This window comes from Triplophysa rosa, linkage group LG14, assembly GCF_024868665.1.
Source record: "Triplophysa rosa linkage group LG14, Trosa_1v2, whole genome shotgun sequence".
Lineage (NCBI taxonomy): Eukaryota > Metazoa > Chordata > Actinopteri > Cypriniformes > Nemacheilidae > Triplophysa > Triplophysa rosa.
Genome location: NC_079903.1, coordinates 19918585 through 19938961, shown reverse-complemented (window position 1 = coordinate 19938961; position 20377 = coordinate 19918585). Strand labels below are relative to the sequence as shown.

At 38.6% G+C, this 20377-nt stretch overlaps 1 protein-coding gene across 1 annotated transcript in view; it reads right to left on the bottom strand.

Moving 5' to 3' along the window:
• LOC130564546 (uncharacterized) overlaps positions 1–20377 on the bottom strand; it is a 36737-nt gene that overhangs the window by 8331 nt on the left and 8029 nt on the right. The window contains exons 2-9 of the mRNA XM_057350672.1: positions 16166–16582; positions 12909–13325; positions 7445–7861; positions 5858–6313; positions 4258–4713; positions 3686–3943; positions 3358–3603; positions 3023–3268 (exon numbers count right to left, since the gene is read on the bottom strand). Of these exons, the coding sequence (XP_057206655.1) occupies positions 3023–3268; positions 3358–3603; positions 3686–3943; positions 4258–4713; positions 5858–6313; positions 7445–7861; positions 12909–13325; positions 16166–16482 (2813 nt within the window). The 5' untranslated portion in view covers positions 16483–16582. The remainder of the gene's footprint in view (positions 1–3022; positions 3269–3357; positions 3604–3685; positions 3944–4257; positions 4714–5857; positions 6314–7444; positions 7862–12908; positions 13326–16165; positions 16583–20377) is intronic.

Here is a 20377-nt window from a genome sequence, read left to right as displayed (position 1 = left end):
GCGTTTTATTACTAACAGTGGCAAACAGAAAGTATGCAATTATTTTCTGTTAATAATTGTTTACACATAGGTGCATGTCAGACTTACATTAACGTTAACAGCCAGTCGGGGGCGCTTGATAGCGTTCACTAAACTCACGGAGGTGGAGCTTGGACTAAATCAAGTCCGTCCGTTTTGCGCTGCAGACGCAGACGTCACGTTTAGCAGGCGCAGACGTCACGTTCATGCAGAGGAATGAGTGAAGTGGCAGACGCAGACGTCACGTTTGGCAGACGCAGACGTCACGTTCAGTGAGACGAGTGTGTGCTGCAAAGTCATTTTTTGGACCGTATGGAACGCCATACCTCAAAACCGCGCGGAAAACGCGAGCTGCACTGCGTTCTCTTTTTTTTCCAAAGCGCCTGGACTGCGTCTCCTGGCGTCTGTCGTCGCTAAGCAACCATGGGCCAGATAGCGTTGAGACGAGGGGTATAAACAAAGGATATATGGATTATATGCACTGAAAATACCTTGCAATAACTCTGCTACTAGATTTAGTTATGCTGTGATCATCTGTGTCTCCATTTTCATTGAGCTTGTCTATATTGGCTGGTTGGTTCTTGTCACATGACCTGCGGTGCGCTTGCGCCTTTCTGAAAAGTTGAGATTTTTTCATCTCGATGCGGCGCCGACGCTCCTGAAAAAAGAGCGCGTCGCACCGCATGCCCCGCCCCCTATTTCCCGCGGTTGCCGCGCGTCTACATTTAAAATAACAATATGTGCGAGAAGACGCGAAATGTGAATCGGCCTTAAAAGGTACACGCAGACGCAGGATTAAGAATTCAGAGGCCCCTGGGCACAAGTGTCTTATGGACCCCCCCATACACACACATGCGCACAATAAAGTTTTAAATTAGCCTAGGGTACTATGTGTATGAAACACCTCTATGTTTCAGGATTACAGGATTACATTGACAAGTTACAAACTATGATCACAACCTGAAGGACAATATCAACACCTGTACACATCCTCCATCATACAGGATTTACACCACATGATTGCAACAAGGCCTTCCTGGACCAGCAACAACAATATTAAGACCTTTCCCTGAATACTGTAACTCACTGGCATATTCAAGCACACACTACCACACCTCAACCTTTTAATTCAGTTCTATCAGATTCTTCCATAATTCAACACAAACATGCCAGATTCACAAAACTGTTCTTAAGAGAAAATATAAGAACTTTCTTCAGATAAATTACAGAAAGTTCTTAAAAAATATTCTTAAATTCAATTCTAAAATACTGTATTTCCATCTTAATTTTTTCAAAGACTAAACGGGCAGGGCAGTCTTTGTCAATGATTATACTACAAGAGTAATTTGTCCATTTGTTAAACTTTATTTGTGTAACAAGCACCTCGCGACTCGCGTTATTATGTAAGCGTGTAATGTGTTACAGTAAACGACATTAACAAGTATTATAAGTATACTTCTTTAGCATATATATTATGACATCTTCATATATATATTTTAAACATTTTGCAATGTATGTAAAAGCACTGTGGATTATCTAATAATGAAGGCTAAATATTGGTCATTTAAGGCAGTTACTGGATCAACATTATATCAATATAAAATAATTCACAAAAGTGATGGAAACGCCAAATTTCGAATTAAAAACGCTTAATTCGCAAAAAAGTTTTTATGCTCGCTTGAGGTGGTTTTTCATTTTTGCGAAAAAGGTTTATGCGAATAATGGGAGATGGAAACGCATTTGCCGAATAAATTCCTCCAAAAACTCACCTAACTGCACTATGAGACGGCCGGTGTAACCTGACTAACCAGTGTAATGATCTTGTGACACAGCATCAGAAATGTTGTGATGGTCATTCTTAAACGCCTGAGCAAAGTCGTCAAGTATTTCTGTAATTGCCTCTTAGACCTATCAGGACTGTGTTTCCCGAACAGCAGGCATCCACAAAAGCAGCGCATTTATTGAGTTTTCTAATCGTCTGTTTGCGCAAGTATTATTATATTTGAAAACTATTATATTCAGTGGCTACTGATATTTAGTGCCAGTTTATTAGGAAGTGACGGTTGACTAGTTGGATGGAAACGGTGCTTATTCGCAAATGTTTTATGCGATATTCCAAATTTGCGCATAAGCTAAATTGGCAATTTTGGATGGAAACCCGGCTAGTGACAGGTTGTTGGAAACGTTCTTTTGTACTCATTTTATTCACAAGTTACCTGTCGTACGGTGCTGCTGCTTCCTGCCGGGAAAGAGAGACCTCGCGCTGGTGGGGCAGCATTGGCGACATTTTCCCACTGAATGAAAGCTAAGGTTTATCCAAAAAGTCGCTAGATTTGTCGCTATGCGCTTCTTCTAAACAAAAGCCGCTGGAGGGCTCGTAAAAGTGATTAAATCAAAAGACAGACTTCCTAATTTAGAAACACTGTTTTGTGTGTGCACCTCCATGTGCGCGGGAGAGAGAAGCGCACGGCAGAATGAATATGGCGTAAACGCTGTTATGTGAAAATGTTCTCCCTTGCCTGGGCCCCAAGCGCGCATGGGCCCCTGGGCCTGTGCCCATAATGCCCATTGGATAATCCGGCCCTGCACGCAGAGGGCGCGTGGAAATAGGGGGAGCGCAAAGTCCAGGAGCTTTGGAAAAAAAGGAGAACGCAGTGCAGCTCGCGTTTTCCGCGTGGTTTTAGACGTGAAATGTGAATCGGGCCCTAGAGCGCTCCAGCAAATCCGCGAGGCGCGGCAGGCGCAAAACGAGAGGCGCCTGGCGCGCATAAACAGCGCGCAAAACGCTCACCGCCAACAGAAAACAATTTAAAAAGGCGCCTCTCACTCCAAAAATGTGTTCTGTGTTATCCGGGCCTTATATTGCAAGATGATTTCAACTTGTTTTGACGCACATACATTAAAAAATATAATTGAAAATCTCTGATAGAACCAGTGGCTCAAAAATGCCAATTTGCTTCCAGATTTTAGGATACCAAACAAAACAGGTGTTGAATTATTTTACCTTTTCAGCTCAATTCTGCCCAACCAAGGCACAAGTTCTATGATGTTTTCACAAAAGATCTTGTTTTTTCTAAAATCCAACTTAAATAGTAGAGATTGATATTGCAGAAAGTAATGAATCTCTTTCCAGGTCAGTGAGCAGGAGGTCAGATCTTCAGACACCTTCTCCATGAAGCAGCGTGTCAGTTCATCATCTTGTGCTTCATACACCACTGACACCAGCTGCTGAAGAGTCTCTGTAGAGAACCTGAACATACACGCAGAACAGGACTTTGTCAGCTTGTAAAACAATCCAGTTTACTTAGCAAAAACAATTCAACAGTGCTGAACACAGACCTGATAGTCTGGAGTCCCTGAAGACACAACAGAGCAGTGACGGACACAGCCTCTAGTTTACATTCAGTAAGATCCAGACATCTGACAGACAGTCGTCTCAAGAGAGAAGTTAAGCTGCTCACAATCCTACTGTGAGTTTGCTTTGAGTCTTTATTGACCACTGAAAGCTCATCTGTGATCAGTGGAGAACAGCCATTAAATGACCTCAGAGCTCTGACCATCATCATCACCATTCTGTCTTCAAGACTGTTAAAGACAAAGTCAAGGATTATGAGGAAAACCACATTATAAATATTACTGCTGAGATGATGCTGATGATGTGTCCTACCTGAGTTTCTGCAGGTGTGTGATGTGTGTGAAGAGTGATCGGACTCCTTTGAGAGAGATGGCTTGTGGTTTTAGAGTCAGGTTTAGTTTTGAAGGTGAGAGGCTCAGTACTCTCCCCACGCATCTGCAGGTGCTGCTGGGTAATTTTCCACTGAGAGTGACTGTAAACATCAGAGCCTGAAGCAGAGGAGTCACCTCGTCTCTCTTTACTTTGAGCCCAAACTCTTTACACAATGATGGAATACATTTCTCAGAATTCCTGCAAATAAAAATAAAAGAATACATTTTTATTACACGGCTTTCTACTGTGCTTGTTTTTAAATGGTCAACGGCAGTCTGTTTTTGACTGCTGACTTCACGTACATGAATTAACTAAGCATCGTAACTATGTAAACGATATATCCTACACTGGTAAGCATGGTAAGGTTGGTGTTCTTTATTCAATATTATTGCACTGTGTGAAGCAAGTTTATTACAAAAAATGGCAAATAAAGCTTAAAAGAAACAGTGGTGTTAAAATACAACACTGCATAAAATAACTACAAAAAGGCAGAATGAACTCTCATTACAGACCTTAATTCAGAGATGTACGGCAGACACTGGAGGAATCCTCTCACTTCACTCTCTTCATGTGTCCAGTCTATCAGCTCTACTGGTTTCTTCTCTGTTTGGAGTTTCAGCACTTCTAGGAGGATGGAGCTCTTTCTCTCTGAGAGGTTTATGATCCAGACTTCAGGAGATGACTGATGATATATTGACTGTAATGCTGGTAGGACACTTCTGCCTGTTTCACTCTCATAGTCCTTCACATGTGAACACAGATCCAGCAGAAAATCACATTGATATTTAAAATAAAAATAATCCTCATCATGTCTATCACAGGGGAAAGATGTGTAGTTGCACACAGATGTCAATAGTTCAGTGTATTTGTCTCCTGTGTCACTCTCTGATGCTGCAGTGAACAGATTCACCAGAAACTGGAATGACGACTTTATGGTTTCTTCTTTATACAAAGTATCTTCGCAAAATCTATAGAAAAAGAGATTTGATCTGTTTATCTCGTCATTAAAAGAATGTATTGTAAATATTCTCAGTCATTTATGGTACAAATGCAAGTAGGTTAAATTCCACACAAAAAGTGATTATCATGTTTCAGTCTTTTCTGTCTACACTGTCAATATTAGTTTGGTTTAGGAAAAGGGATGGGTATCATTTGATTTTTATCAATTCTGATTCTTATTGATTCCCAGGTTCAATTCCAATGTGGTAAAAATTATAAAAGTTAAACATTTATAAAACCATACGGTCATTTAGGCTATAAACTTATTGTATTGTAAAAAAAGTATTACTTTTTTTTTTTAAAGATTTGTTTTTGTCATTTTTGGCTTTATTTGTACAGCTTAGTGACAGAGAGGATAGGAAGCGAAGTGGGAGAGAGAAAGGGGTCGGTTCGGGAAAGGACCACGAGACGGGAATTGAACTCAGGTCGCCCGATGCACAACCACACCACATGTCGGAGCACTGCCCACCAGGCTATCGGCTCCAACTATGAGAAGTATTTTAGGAAAACAAATCATGGTTTAATTTTAGTCAAAGTGCAGAAACCTTGTTTGGCAAATTGATTACCATTTGTATTGACACAAGTTTCATAAAGGTTATATTTTGAGGCGTTTATGCCTTTAATGAGAGAGTACAGTGGAGAGGAGACAGGAAGGCATTGGGAGGAGACGGGGGAGCAGGTTCAGCAAAGGACCATCAAGAAAGATTTTTTGTGGGTATTGGGAAGCACGTATATTATAGGAGGATTTTCTCATGTATTTTTATGTGCCACATTTCCTACTGCCAGTTGGTGGCACTATGACTATAAGTGAAAACTAACATTGGATAAGTCTTCAGGCCAGGACTGAAGTTTGGGGCAGGTTGGACATTGTATGCCTCTGTTACAACAGCTTTCCTGTTTCATGGCGAAACATCAAACTTTGTCAGGTCACCACAGACATGCCCTTCAACGAAAAACTTTTAACTTTATATGTACGATTCAAAAATTGACTTCAGAAACTGGAACATGAAAAAAGAAACTGGACCAGTGTTTACATCTTGCAAAGTACAGAGAAACATATTTATATTCCAAAAATTGGCAATAAAAGCTGTACTTATACTACTGGAATCTCACCTGAGTTGTGAGATGTACGGCAGACACTGGAGGAATCCTCTCACTTCACTCTCTTCATCTGAGCAGCCTCTCAGCTCTACTGGTTTCTTCTCTGTTTGGAGTTTCAGCACTTCTAGGAGGATGGAGCTCTTTCTCTCTGAGAGGTTTATGATCCAGACTTCAGGAGATGACTGATGATATATTGACTGTAATGCTGGTAGGACACTTCTGCCTGTTTCACTCTCATAGTCCTTCACATGTGAACACAGATCCAGCAGAAAATCACATTGATATTTAAAATAAAAATAATCCTCATCATGTCTATCACAGGGGAAAGATGTGTAGTTGCACACAGATGTCAATAGTTCAGTGTATTTGTCTCCTGTGTCACTCTCTGATGCTGCAGTGAACAGATTCACCAGAAACTGGAATGACGACTTTATGGTTTCTTCTTTATACAAAGTATCTTCGCAAAATCTATAGAAAAAGAGATTTGATCTGTTTATCTCGTCATTAAAAGAATGTATTGTAAATATTCTCAGTCATTTATGGTACAAATGCAAGTAGGTTAAATTCCACACAAAAAGTGATTATCATGTTTCAGTCTTTTCTGTCTACACTGTCAATATTAGTTTGGTTTAGGAAAAGGGATGGGTATCATTTGATTTTTATCAATTCTGATTCTTATTGATTCCCAGGTTCAATTCCAATGTGGTAAAAATTATAAAAGTTAAACATTTATAAAACCATACGGTCATTTAGGCTATAAACTTATTGTATTGTAAAAAAAGTATTACTTTTTTTTTTAAAGATTAGTTTTTGCCATTTTTGGCTTTATTTGTACAGCTTAGTGACAGAGAGGACAGGAAGCGAAGTGGGAGAGAGAAAGGGGTGGGTTCGGGAAAGGACCACGAGACGGGAATCGAACTCAGGTCGCCCGATGCACAACCACGCCACATGTCGGAGCACTGCCCACCAGGCTATCGGCTCCAACTATGAGAAGTATTTTAGGAAAACAAATCATGGTTTAATTTTAGTCAAAGTGCAGAAACCTGTTTAGGTAAATTAATTACCATTTGTATTGACACAAGTTTCATAAAGGTTATATTTTGAGGCATTTATGCCTTTAATGAGAGAGTACAGTGGAGAGGAGACAGGAAGGCATTGGGAGGAGACCGTCAAGAAAGATTTTTTGTGGGTATTGGGAAGCGCGTATATTATAGGAGGATTTTCTCATGTATTTTTATGTGCCACATTTCCTACTGCCAGTTGGTGGCACTATGATTATAAGTGAAAACTAACATTGGATAAGTCTTCAGGCCAGGACTGAAGTTTGGGGCAGGTTGGACATTGTATGCCTCTGTTACAACAGCTTTCCTGTTTCATGGCGAAACATCAAACTTTGTCAGGTCACCACAGACATGCCCTTCAACGAAAAACTTTTAACTTTATATGTACGATTCAAAAATGATAGTAAAAATTGACTTCAGAAACTGGAACATGAAAAAAGAAACTGGACCAGTGTTTACATCTTGCAAAGTACAGAGAAACATATTTATATTCCAAAAATTGGCAATAAAAGCTGTACTTATACTACTGGAATCTCACCTGAGTTGTGAGATGTACGGCAGACACTGGAGGAATCCTCTCACTTCACTCTCTTCATCTGAGCAGCCTCTCAGCTCTACTGGTTTCTTCTCTGTTTGGAGTTTCAGCACTTCTAGGAGGATGGAGCTCTTTCTCTCTGAGAGGTTTATGATCCAGACTTCAGGAGATGACTGATGATATATTGACTGTAATGCTGGTAGGACACTTCTGCCTGTTTGACTCTCATAGTTCTTCACATGTGAACACAGATCCAGCAGAAAATCACATTGATCATAATGAACAGATGACAGCAGCATCTTCACCGTTGTTTCTTTCATATCTTTTTGACAGAGAGCAGCTTGCAGACACAATTCCAGTATCAATAATCTCTTTCTTTTTTCCCACAGTTCAAATGATTCATATGGTGGTTTAATAAACCTAAACAAAGATTGAAGAAATTCTGTTAGTGATGACAAAAAAGACAAAAGAAAGTGTCATTGTGGCAGACTTCTCCACGTGTTTCATACGTTTGTTACGCCGATATTCATCTTCATTCATTATAAATATTGTCTGTTTGTAAAACACATGCTGACATGCATACATATTTGTCACAGTTTTAGTCCGTTTCGTTTCGTTTTCTGTGTTCCTGTTTTCCCTCATTAGTTTCCCTGGTGGTTAATTGCCCCACACCTGTTTCTGTCCTCTCTGATTATGTTCTCCATTGTGTTTAAGCCCCGTGTTTGCCTGTGTTCATTGTGCGGTTTAACTTGTGTTACGTGTGGTTGTGTTTCCTCTAGTATACTTTGTGGATTCATTAAATACTTCTTGTGGAATATACTCCTTGTCGTGCGCCTCAATACGCTACATCCCGTTACACATATGATGTAGCCTAGAATAATAACTGTTTTAGAAACAAGGGTATAAGGACTTGATCTGGTGTATTTTCTTTATACTCTTAATTTCTCAAAACTGTTTTATACAACTGGTGAGCATTGATTTGTCAGATTAACTATTAAGCAGTTATGACAAGTTTCTGCAAGTAGGCCTATATTTTGCTCTAAATATATAATATGATCTGAACCTAGAGTAATCCCGAACAATTAAACTGATCATCTTGTGGTTTGTTTTAGTATCAAATGTTCTTCAGTTATCAGTTGTTTTAACACTGGTTATTCAATGAACAGATAATACTGTTACTAAATTCTGAGCAAAAGAAATGTAAAAATTGGCCCATATAGTGATACTTATAGTGACCTTGTATCACGATGCGTATCGTTTCGTGAAGTTGTTGGTGATAAACAGCCCTACAGGGTAGCGTCTCTAAACTCCAACATCTTGAGGTAAGTTGTGGGTAATTTCATCCATTTGAGTGCCCATGCATCTACACTTCGAATATTCTATGGAAATCGTAGACCATCCAGGTACTTTGAGAATACTCATTTCAACATACATACGTGGGACACACTTATTTTAATTTTTAATACAATTTAGGAAGGCTAGTATGCAAATTAGGATGCAGAGAGACATTTTAGATTTCTTGTTATTCACTTTAAGTTTACTATACCAAAATTCGATAAACACACATGAATTGAAATACTAAATAGAAATGTTAGAAAATAGAACACAGAATATCACAACACATGACGATCTATTCATAAAAGTAAAAAGGATGAACCTTTATAACTGATAAATACAGAAAAGCAGAATAACAATCTGTATTATCAAAATGTCACACAAAATAAAGGGATGAAAAAGTGAGTGTTTACACACTAAAAAAATGATAAAAAAGGGATGGAGGAAACTTTCTGTATACTGGACGCGTCACGTCACGCGGTAATGGATCGTCAAGCCCTGTCCAGCCGGCCTTCCAGCCGGCGTCAAGCCCTGTCCAGCCGGCCTTCCAGCCGGTGTCAAGCCCTGTCCAGCCGGCCTTCCAGCCGGCGTCAAGCCCTGTCCAGCCGGCCTTCCAGCCGGCGTCAAGCCCTGTCCAGCCGGCCTTCCAGCCGGCTCAAGCTGTCAGCCGGCCTTCCAGCCGGTCCCCAGTCTGGCAGCCAAGCCGGCCCCGGGAAGACCCCCAGGGTCAAAGACTGTCCCCCCTAGGACTCCTCCTAAGTCCCCCAGGACTCCGCGCCCTCGAGCGCAGCCGGGGACTAAGACTGTTCCTCTTTCTCCCCTCCCCCATGGACTGCCTCCCATGAGCCAGTGTTTGGCCCCTCCCCCTCCCATTGTTTGTTAGTTTTTGATTGTCCCACCCAAGTCCTGTTCGTTTGTCTTGCCCATGTTTGTCCCCTTGATTTTGTTTTCTTTGTTTTGCCTTGTCCTGTCTGTCTCCCAGTCTGTCTTGTCTCGTCCGTCTACCCCTTGGTGAGCACCTGGAGGTGCTCATTAAAGGGGGGGCTTCTGTCATGGCTCTGCTTCATTTAGTCATGTTTTTCTTGGTCCTGTAGCAGAGTCATGCAAGCCTTTGGTTATGTGTGGAGAGAAACATATTATTGTCCTTTTGACAATAATATACGTTCTCTCCAGTGTCTCGTCATTGGCCCCGCTCCTCTCGTTTCCTTGTTATCTTTCCCTGAGTGTTTGATTACCCACACCTGCCTTGTGTCGTTATCCTCTCGTTTGTCTTCCCTATAATCCCTCTTGTTTCTTTGTCCTGTGCTCTTGTATTACGTTTGTATGTGCGTGTATTGATGTCAACCATTACGTCCCATGTGCTCCCGGCCTCATATGCGCCGTATGTTCCTGTTTTCCCCTGTCATTAGTAAGTGTACTAGTTTAGTCTTTGTCTATGTATTTCTAGTTTAGTGTTTAGTTAGCTTGGTCCTGTTGTTCGTTTTATTATTTTGTTACTTTTCGTTTACCCCTCTCGGGTTTTAGTTCTTTTTTGTTTTATAATAAAGTCTTGTCTGTTAACCCATTCACTGCCTGCCTGCATTGGGTTCTTCCACCTACGCCGCTTCGTGACCAGCGCGGCAGAGGGAGAATGCACGTGCTTGAGCGCACACACAGTACAGTAACAGACAACCACACTAAAGAAATACACATGGATATAGATGATTGTATTTTCATTTAGCTTAACTAGTTTATTATTTTCAGCCATTAAAGGGCACATTTATTAATTTCATTTGAGTTTTCAATGTGATCTTATAATTTATGTATTGCACATGTCACTGACGTTTACCAGTTTTGACTATTTTTACCATAAAAAAATAGCCAAAAAAAAGAACCATCAGGGAACGTTACTTTCTGGTTATTTTCTGGTTGCAAAAAATAACCAGAAAATAACCATCAGGGAACGTTACTTTCTGGTTATTTTCTGGTTGCAAAAAATAACCAATACATAACCATCAGGAACGTTATTTCTGGTTATTTTCTGGTTGCAAAAAATAACCAAAAGAACAAGTAACTTTCGTAATCTAAAACACGGGAACGTTACTTTCTGGTTATTAAAAAAAAAACACAGCCTGCAATCGTTCTGGGAACGTTATTTTCTGGTTGGAAAAAATAAAACCTGAAAAGAACGTTCTTAGAACGTTATTTTTTGTTCCCAAAGAAATAACCAAAAGGGAACCAAAAACTAACGTTAGGGGTAAGGTTCTGTGTTTGCTGGGTTTATTCCTAACTTGAAGGTTTTCTCTTTTAGCATTGTGTATTCATTTTCATTCCAATATAATTGTGTTTAGAGATTAGCCTCGCTTAACAACGACATAAAAAACTAGATTATAGTTGGTCATAATATTATAACAACTCACTGAATTGTACATATAAAAACCAAAGACAAATTCTATATTATTACTGGAATCTCACCTAAGTTGAGATGTACGGCAGACACTGGAGGAATCCTCTCACTTCACTCTCTTCATCTGAGCAGCCTCTCAGCTCTACTGGTTTCTTCTCTGTTTGGAGTTTCAGCACTTCTAGGAGGATGGAGCTCTTTCTCTCTGAGAGGTTTATGATCCAGACTTCAGGAGATGACTGATGATATATTGACTGTAATGCTGNGATGGAGCTCTTTCTCTCTGAGAGGTTTATTCTCCAGACTTCAGGAGATGACTGATATATTGACTGTAATGCTGGTAGGACACTTCTGCCTGTTTGACTCTCATAGTTCTTCACATGTGAGTACAGATCCAGCAGAAAATCACATTGATTATACGGATAATTAAAATAATAAAAATGCTCATCATCATGTCTATCACAGGGGAAAGATGTGTAGCTGCACACAGATGTCAATAGTTCAGTGTATTTGTCTCCTGTATCTGTGTCACTCTCTGATGCTGCAGTGAACAGATTCACCAGAAACTGGAATGACGACTTTTTGGTTTCTTCTTTTTTCAAAGTATCTTCGCAAAATCTATAGAAAAAGAGATTTGATCTGTTTATCTCGTCATTAAAAGAATGTATTGTAAATATTCTCAGTCATTTATGGTACAAATGCAAGTAGGTTAAATTCCACAGAAAAAGTGATTATCATGTTTCAGTCTTTTCTGTCTACACTGTCAATATTAGTTTGGTTTAGGAAAAGGGTTGGGTATCGTTTGATTTTGATCAATTCTGATTCTTATTGATTCCCAGGTTCAATTCCAATGTGGTAAAAATTATAAAAGTTAAACGTTTATAAAACCATACGGTCATTTAGGCTATAAACTTATTGTATTGTAAAAAAAGTATTACTTTTTTTTTTAAAGATTAGTTTTTGCCATTTTTGGCTTTATTTGTACAGCTTAGTGACAGAGAGGACAGGAAGCGAAGTGGGAGAGAGAAAGGGGTGGGTTCGGGAAAGGACCACGAGACGGGAATCGAACTCAGGTCGCCCGATGCACAACCACGCCACATGTCGGAGCACTGCCCACCAGGCTATCGGCTCCAACTATGAGAAGTATTTTAGGAAAACAAATCATGGTTTAATTTTAGTCAAAGTGCAGAAACCTGTTTAGGTAAATTAATTACCATTTGTATTGACACAAGTTTCATAAAGGTTATATTTTGAGGCATTTATGCCTTTAATGAGAGAGTACAGTGGAGAGGAGACAGGAAGGCATTGGGAGGAGACCGTCAAGAAAGATTTTTTGTGGGTATTGGGAAGCGCGTATATTATAGGAGGATTTTCTCATGTATTTTTATGTGCCACATTTCCTACTGCCAGTTGGTGGCACTATGATTATAAGTGAAAACTAACATTGGATAAGTCTTCAGGCCAGGACTGAAGTTTGGGGCAGGTTGGACATTGTATGCCTCTGTTACAACAGCTTTCCTGTTTCATGGCGAAACATCAAACTTTGTCAGGTCACCACAGACATGCCCTTCAACGAAAAACTTTTAACTTTATATGTACGATTCAAAAATGATAGTAAAAATTGACTTCAGAAACTGGAACATGAAAAAAGAAACTGGACCAGTGTTTACATCTTGCAAAGTACAGAGAAACATATTTATATTCCAAAAATTGGCAATAAAAGCTGTACTTATACTACTGGAATCTCACCTGAGTTGTGAGATGTACGGCAGACACTGGAGGAATCCTCTCACTTCACTCTCTTCATCTGAGCAGCCTCTCAGCTCTACTGGTTTCTTCTCTGTTTGGAGTTTCAGCACTTCTAGGAGGATGGAGCTCTTTCTCTCTGAGAGGTTTATGATCCAGACTTCAGGAGATGACTGATGATATATTGACTGTAATGCTGGTAGGACACTTCTGCCTGTTTGACTCTCATAGTTCTTCACATGTGAACACAGATCCAGCAGAAAATCACATTGATCATAATGAACAGATGACAGCAGCATCTTCACCGTTGTTTCTTTCATATCTTTTTGACAGAGAGCAGCTTGCAGACACAATTCCAGTATCAATAATCTCTTTCTTTTTTCACACAGTTCAAATGATTCATATGGTGGTTTAATAAACCTAAACAAAGATTGAAGAAATTCTGTTAGTGATGACAAAAAAGACAAAAGAAAGTGTCATTGTGGGAGACTTCTCCGTGTGTTTCATAAATGAGGCCCACTGTACGTTTGTTACGCCGATATTCATCTTCATTCATTATAAATATTGTCTGTTTGTAAAACACATGCTGACATGCATACATATTTGTCACAGTTTTAGTCCGTTTCGTTTCGTTTTCTGTGTTCCTGTTTTCCCTCATTAGTTTCCCTGGTGGTTAATTGCCCCACACCTGTTTCTGTCCTCTCTGATTATGTTCTCCATTGTGTTTAAGCCCCGTGTTTGCCTGTGTTCATTGTGCGGTTTAACTTGTGTTACGTGTGGTTGTGTTTCCTCTAGTATACTTTGTGGATTCATTAAATACTTCTTGTGGAATATACTCCTTGTCGTGCGCCTCAATACGCTACATCCCGTTACACATATGATGTAGCCTAGAATAATAACTGTTTTAGAAACAAGGGTATAAGGACTTGATCTGGTGTATTTTCTTTATACTCGTAATTTCTCAAAACTGTTTTATACAACTGGTGAGCATTGATTTGTCAGATTAACTATCNGAAACCATTATAATCATACCAAAACAATGATGATGTCCACATTAAATGCTGTGTGTTGTGTAAGTAAAGCAGTTATGACAAGTTTCTGCAAGTAGGCCTATATTTTGCTCTAAATATATAATATGATCTGAACCTAGAGTAATCCCGAACAATTAAACTGATCATCTTGTGGTTTGTTTTAGTATCAAATGTTCTTCAGTTATCAGTTGTTTTAACACTGGTTATTCAATGAACAGATAATACTGTTACTAAATTCTGAGCAAAAGAAATGTAAAAATTGGCCCATATAGTGATACTTATAGTGACCTTGTATCACGATGCGTATCGTTTCGTGAAGTTGTTGGTGATAAACAGCCCTACAGGGTAGCGTCTCTAAACTCCAACATCTTGAGGTAAGTTGTGGGTAATTTCATCCATTTGAGTGCCCATGCATCTACACTTCGAATATTCTATGGAAATCGTAGACCATCCAGGTACGTTGAGAATACTCATTTCAACATACATACGTGGGACACACTTATTTTAATTTTTAATACAATTTAGGAAGGCTAGTATGCAAATTAGGATGCAGAGAGACATTTTAGATTTCTTGTTATTCACTTTAAGTTTACTATACCAAAATTCGATAAACACACATGAATTGAAATACTAAATAGAAATGTTAGAAAATAGAACACAGAATATCACAACACATGACGATCTAGTCATAAAAGTAAAAAGGATGAACCTTTATAACTGATAAATACAGAAAAGCAGAATAACAATCTGTATTATCAAAATGTCACACAAAATAAAGGGATGAAAAAGTGAGTGTTTACACACTAAAAAAATGATAAAAAAGGGATGGAGGAAACTTTCTGTATACTGGACGCGTCACGTCACGCGGTAATGGATAAAACCATTATAATCATACCAAAACAATGATGATGTCCACATTAAATGCTGTGTGTTGTGTAAGTAATACGTTTTATTATTTTCCCTGTTTACTTTGTCAAAGTGCACTCATGAAAAATACTGCGGTGTAACTGAGTGTTAACTAAATGAAACTGTAATATATTTAGTATACTTGTAATGCCTATATTTACGAAAAAGAACTTCCAGGCCCAAACTCCTTTTAACAATAATTGATTGGTCCATAGATAATGATCAAACTACAGACATAAATAGGCTTATTTGGTAGTGGGTTTACACCATAAGAAAGGTCTCACGTCCAAACGCGTCATGTGCAAATGTACAATGTCAAATACTTCAAAACAGTGACATAGGCCAGCTCCTGGCAACACCGTTCAGCGTGCACGCCACCATTCACCTGTCCTCAGCTAATACAGCTTCACCCATAAATAGGACATTTGCTTAAATAAACCGTATTCCCACTAATAAATGTGACTACCATAAATACTCAAGTGGTTGCGACCATGACATATTCTAATGCATTATAGTAATTACAGTACCCTTTTCTCTACTCTTCTCTTGCTATGGTAAGTTTCAAAAACACTATACGTCAACACTATAGCATCTAAGAATACTACAGTTTACTGTGGTAAGTAATAAAATATAGGCTACCACAGTATTTTTTCATGTGGGCTGGCAGTTTATTACTGCAATTAATCCACAATAAATTAAATTAACTTATTAATGCTAAAAGTACATGCTTTGATGGTTGAATGTTTCGCTTTAAGCTAAGAGGAAATTATAAATGGTTATATCACCTGTCAAATGTCTATTTAAGAGTTACATTCAGTCCTACATTATTGATGGTGTCATTTTTAGGTTATTGTTCCTGTCGCTTCCCCTAAAATTTTTTGCATCATATTTGCACCTGATGTAATCCAATGTCCAGTCTTAAGACTGAATCACAATTTAACCTTTTTATTTATTTACTTTGTTACAGCATGTTTTTAGTTTTGTGGTCAACAATTCATCCGTGCAAATCAGTTTAAAAAAATCTAAAAGAGAACTTCCGCTATGGAATGGTGATTCTTCTCTGGTGATGTGAGTTTAATGGCTTGGGAAGAACATTCAATAAGCCCTCCAACTGTCAGTCTGCTGTCTGCTCTATTTTCTGAACTAAACACCAAATCTTCCAATCAAATCTCGGTGAAAAAACAAAGCCATGCCCCATATTTTTATAGTTCAATATTCTGTTTCTTTCAGAAATACATTACAATATGTAAGTCAATTGCAACTTCTGGTTCACCCGAACTTTAAACCAAACTCAAAGATGTATATTTTACTCATAACTCTCACCTGAGTTGTGAGATGTACGGCAGACACTGGAGGAATCCTCTCACTTCACTCTCTTCATGTGTCCAGTCTATCAGCTCTACTGGTTTCTTCTCTGTTTGGAGTTTCAGCACTTCTAGGAGGATGGAGCTCTTTCTCTCTGAGAGGTTTATGATCCAGACTTCAGGAGATGACTGATGATATATTGACTGTAATGCTGGTAGGACACTTCTGCCTGTTTGACTCTCATAGTTCTTCACATGTGAACACAGATCCAGCAGAAAATCACATTGATCATAATGAACAGATGACAGCAGCATCTTCACCGTTGTTTCTTTCATATCTTTTTGACAGAGAGCAGCTTGCAGACACAATTCCAGTATCAATAATCTCTTTCTTTTTTCCCACAGTTCAAATGATTCATATGGTGGTTTAATAAACCTAAACAAAGATTGAAGAAATTCTGTTAGTGATGACAAAAAAGACAAAAGAAAGTGTCATTGTGGCAGACTTCTCCGCGTGTTTCATACGTTTGTTACGCCGATATTCATCTTCATTCATTATAAATATTGTCTGTTTGTAAAACACATGCTGACATGCATACATATTTGTCACAGTTTTAGTCCGTTTCGTTTCGTTTTCTGTGTTCCTGTTTTCCCTCATTAGTTTCCCTGGTGGTTAATTGCCCCACACCTGTTTCTGTCCTCTCTGATTATGTTCTCCATTGTGTTTAAGCCCCGTGTTTGCCTGTGTTCATTGTGCGGTTTAACTTGTGTTACGTGTGGTTGTGTTTCCTCTAGTATACTTTGTGGATTCATTAAATACTTCTTGTGGAATATACTCCTTGTCGTGCGCCTCAATACGCTACATCCCGTTACACATATGATGTAGCCTAGAATAATAACTGTTTTAGAAACAAGGGTATAAGGACTTGATCTGGTGTATTTTCTTTTAACTCACAATTTCTCAAAACTGTTTTATACAACTGGTGAGCATTGATTTGTCAGATTAACTATTACAGTTTTTTTCAACTGCTAACAAGCATTGTTCAATACTGAAGCCATATTTTCAAAACTCTTCACACAGTCTGCATTACCAACATGACTGTCGGCCAAACAGTTCATCTCACCTCCAAAACTCACTCCGACCAACAAAACACTTCATCTATGTGTCAAAATAAGATCATTCCAACATAACACTGACAACAATTCTCATTCAGAAAACATGCATGTCACTCATAAAACACTGACCTAAAAATCACTAGCATCAGGGAGCATTACAGAAATTGTGACCTTTTATTTTTAAAGTTTCTTTTCACATAAACAGTATTTTATTATAGAATAACAGATTTTTAATTTATTGAATGTACTAAAGCATACGTATGTAACAAGAATGAATCAGAAATCATTTTTTTCTTTGAATATAGTACTTTACAGTATTTGTGAAAATACTCTAAATAGGTGAAAAAAGAAAATCCTGAAATTCCAGGGCAAAATAAAAAAATATCAAAACAACACGTGTAGTCTAATCACTCATTGTAAAGTCCTGTGAAGGTTCTAGCCCTCCCTCTCTCTTGCATTAGGCCACAAGTTCTCATCAACATCACATCTGATGTCTTCTCTGGCAATGCATCTTGGAAAGTATCTTCTGGAATGTCTAATCCAACCCTGGCAGTCTTCAGGAGAAATGTCTCCACACCCCGCATTCATTGCCTCCAGTAAAGTCATCTGGTCATGTGGATGGTGGTCATAAACCTTCCACCTCCATGCAGAGAAAAACTCCTCTATGGGGTTTACAGTAAGAAGGGGGAGTATGGAGGCAGGAATAATACTGACATCCTGGGATGTGCTGTGAACCAGTCTGTGACTGCAGCAGAGTGGTGGAATGCCACATTATCCCACACCACAACGAAGGTAGGGCAGTTTGATGCCCCTCGCCGTCTCTCCTCTGCTTGCACAAGTTGATTATGCAGGTCATTCAGAAAAGAAATAAGCCTCTCTGTATTGTTCCTTTTCCACACAAATTCAGCCCAAAGAGGTCCTCTTTTACTTTATACCATATGCTCATGTAATTGAAATAACTTCAACACCTGAGTGTGTTTCCTATATGGGAATCAGATGTAATGTATATATTTGCATAACTTTGATCAGCTGTTTCTCATTAGCAATGGAATAAAATACAGGGGGCATATTTGTGTTTCAGTTCACAATATATACTGTATATACAGCTGTTCACTTTGGCTCTAGCCTACAAGTTAGGTTCAGAACATGATGTTATCTGTTCTGACATACAGAGTGAAAGCATATGAAAATTTGGCAGTAAAATGACATTGTTTTGGTCTTGGTTGAGCTTGTGTGTAAAAGAAGTTCAAGCATTTTAAATTTGTGTTAACTGTATGCATTTTGTGTCAAAGCAACAATAAATGTGTTAATTGTATAGTCCACACAGACAGATGTTGTGCTAACTGTGTTAAGAGTTTAGCAAAATTGTTAAAAGTATTGAAAAAATTGTCATAGCGATGGTAAAAAACTGTAAGCAGTTATGACAAGTTTCTGCAAGTAGGCCTATATTTTGCTCTAAATATATAATATGATCTGAACCTAGAGTAATCCCGAACAATTAAACTGATCATCTTGTGGCGGGGCATAGCCAGAACTTTTTTTTTAGAGGTGGCCAGGTAAGACCCAGTGATTTTATTAGGGTGACCAAAAATCCTTCTACTGTCCTTCCTAACTTCTACTGTAATTTACACCAATTCTTCATTACACATAGTTTGCTGGTCAAAAACATACACAACGAACGTAAAGCAAACAATTTATTTGCAATGCTTTCATGTGCTAACATTATTTTAAAATAATTTGCTACCTATCTTTTGCAGTAAGTTAGCATTTTTTATAGAAAATAAACATTGCAGTACCCCAACTTAAACTTGGGACTTGGGAAATGTAATTAATGAATGAAATCCAGTTAAACAAGACTGGTTTTACTGACCTGGGCTGGGTTTCCCAAAAGCATCGTAGCCTTAAGTTGATTTTAGAACCATTGTCACCAATGGAGCTATGATCAACTTAAGGCTACGATGCTTTTGGGAAACCCAGCCCTGATCCTTCTGCTCGCGATGAACTTCCATGGTACACAGACAGTACACTGTCACCGAAGGGCTCTCACTAAATCCTTGGTGTTCGAGTCAGATCCGTGGGCGTGGCTTGTTGGTTTTGACTAAATCCTTGGTGTTTCAAGTCTTACGAAACCTTTACCCTAACCCACACCCTAACCTTACTCTAATCATCTAAACTACCTATGATTGTTAAAATCGCCAAAAAAAACCCACTGTTGCGTGATGACGTCAGACTCGAAACACCAAGGATTTAGTGAGAGCCGTCACGAAGCGGTTAGCAGATATATAGCTATAGCGCTCAGACTGTTTGCGTCAGCGTATGACACCATATTAACGCCAGAGTAATGTTCTCGCGTTACTTTCAGTGCATAAGCTAAATGATCTGCGCAGAATTGCGTAAACTCTGAACACATATTACAACTGAGGTGGCCAGACCATGTGGCTACGCCTGTCTTGTGGTTTGTTTTAGTATCAAATGTTCTTCAGTTATCAGTTGTTTTAACACTGGTTATTCAATGAATAGATAATACTGTTACTAAATTCTGAGCAAAAGAAATGTAAAAATTGGCCCATATAGTGATACTAATAGTGACCTTGTATCACGATGCGAATCATTTCGTGAAGTTGTTGGTGATAAACAGCCCTACAGTGTAGCGTCTCTAAACTCCTACATCTTGAGGTAAGTTGTGGGTAATTTCATCCATTTGAGTGCCCATGCATCTACACTTCTAATATTCTATGGAAATAGTAGACCATCCAGGTACTTTGAGAATACTCATTTCAACATACATACGTGATTTGGGATATACTTATTTTAATAATAATAATTGTGGCTAGTGTGTATTCGAGAAAAACATTTATTTCATAATGTGATTTCTCCCCACTTTCAAATGTTTTACTTCAATGAAACATCAAATTTTGGTGAAATTTTTAAATAAAAGATAAAAATTAGAAACCATGCAGATTTATTTACACAGAATTGTTTGTTTATATTCACCAAGGGGCTATTTTTTTGCCCCCAACTGTACAGTAGTTGATAGATTGGAGTCATACCAAACATTAAATTGACTGACAGATAAATGTACTTTTAATTAGCTCCATTTTTATATTACAGCGAA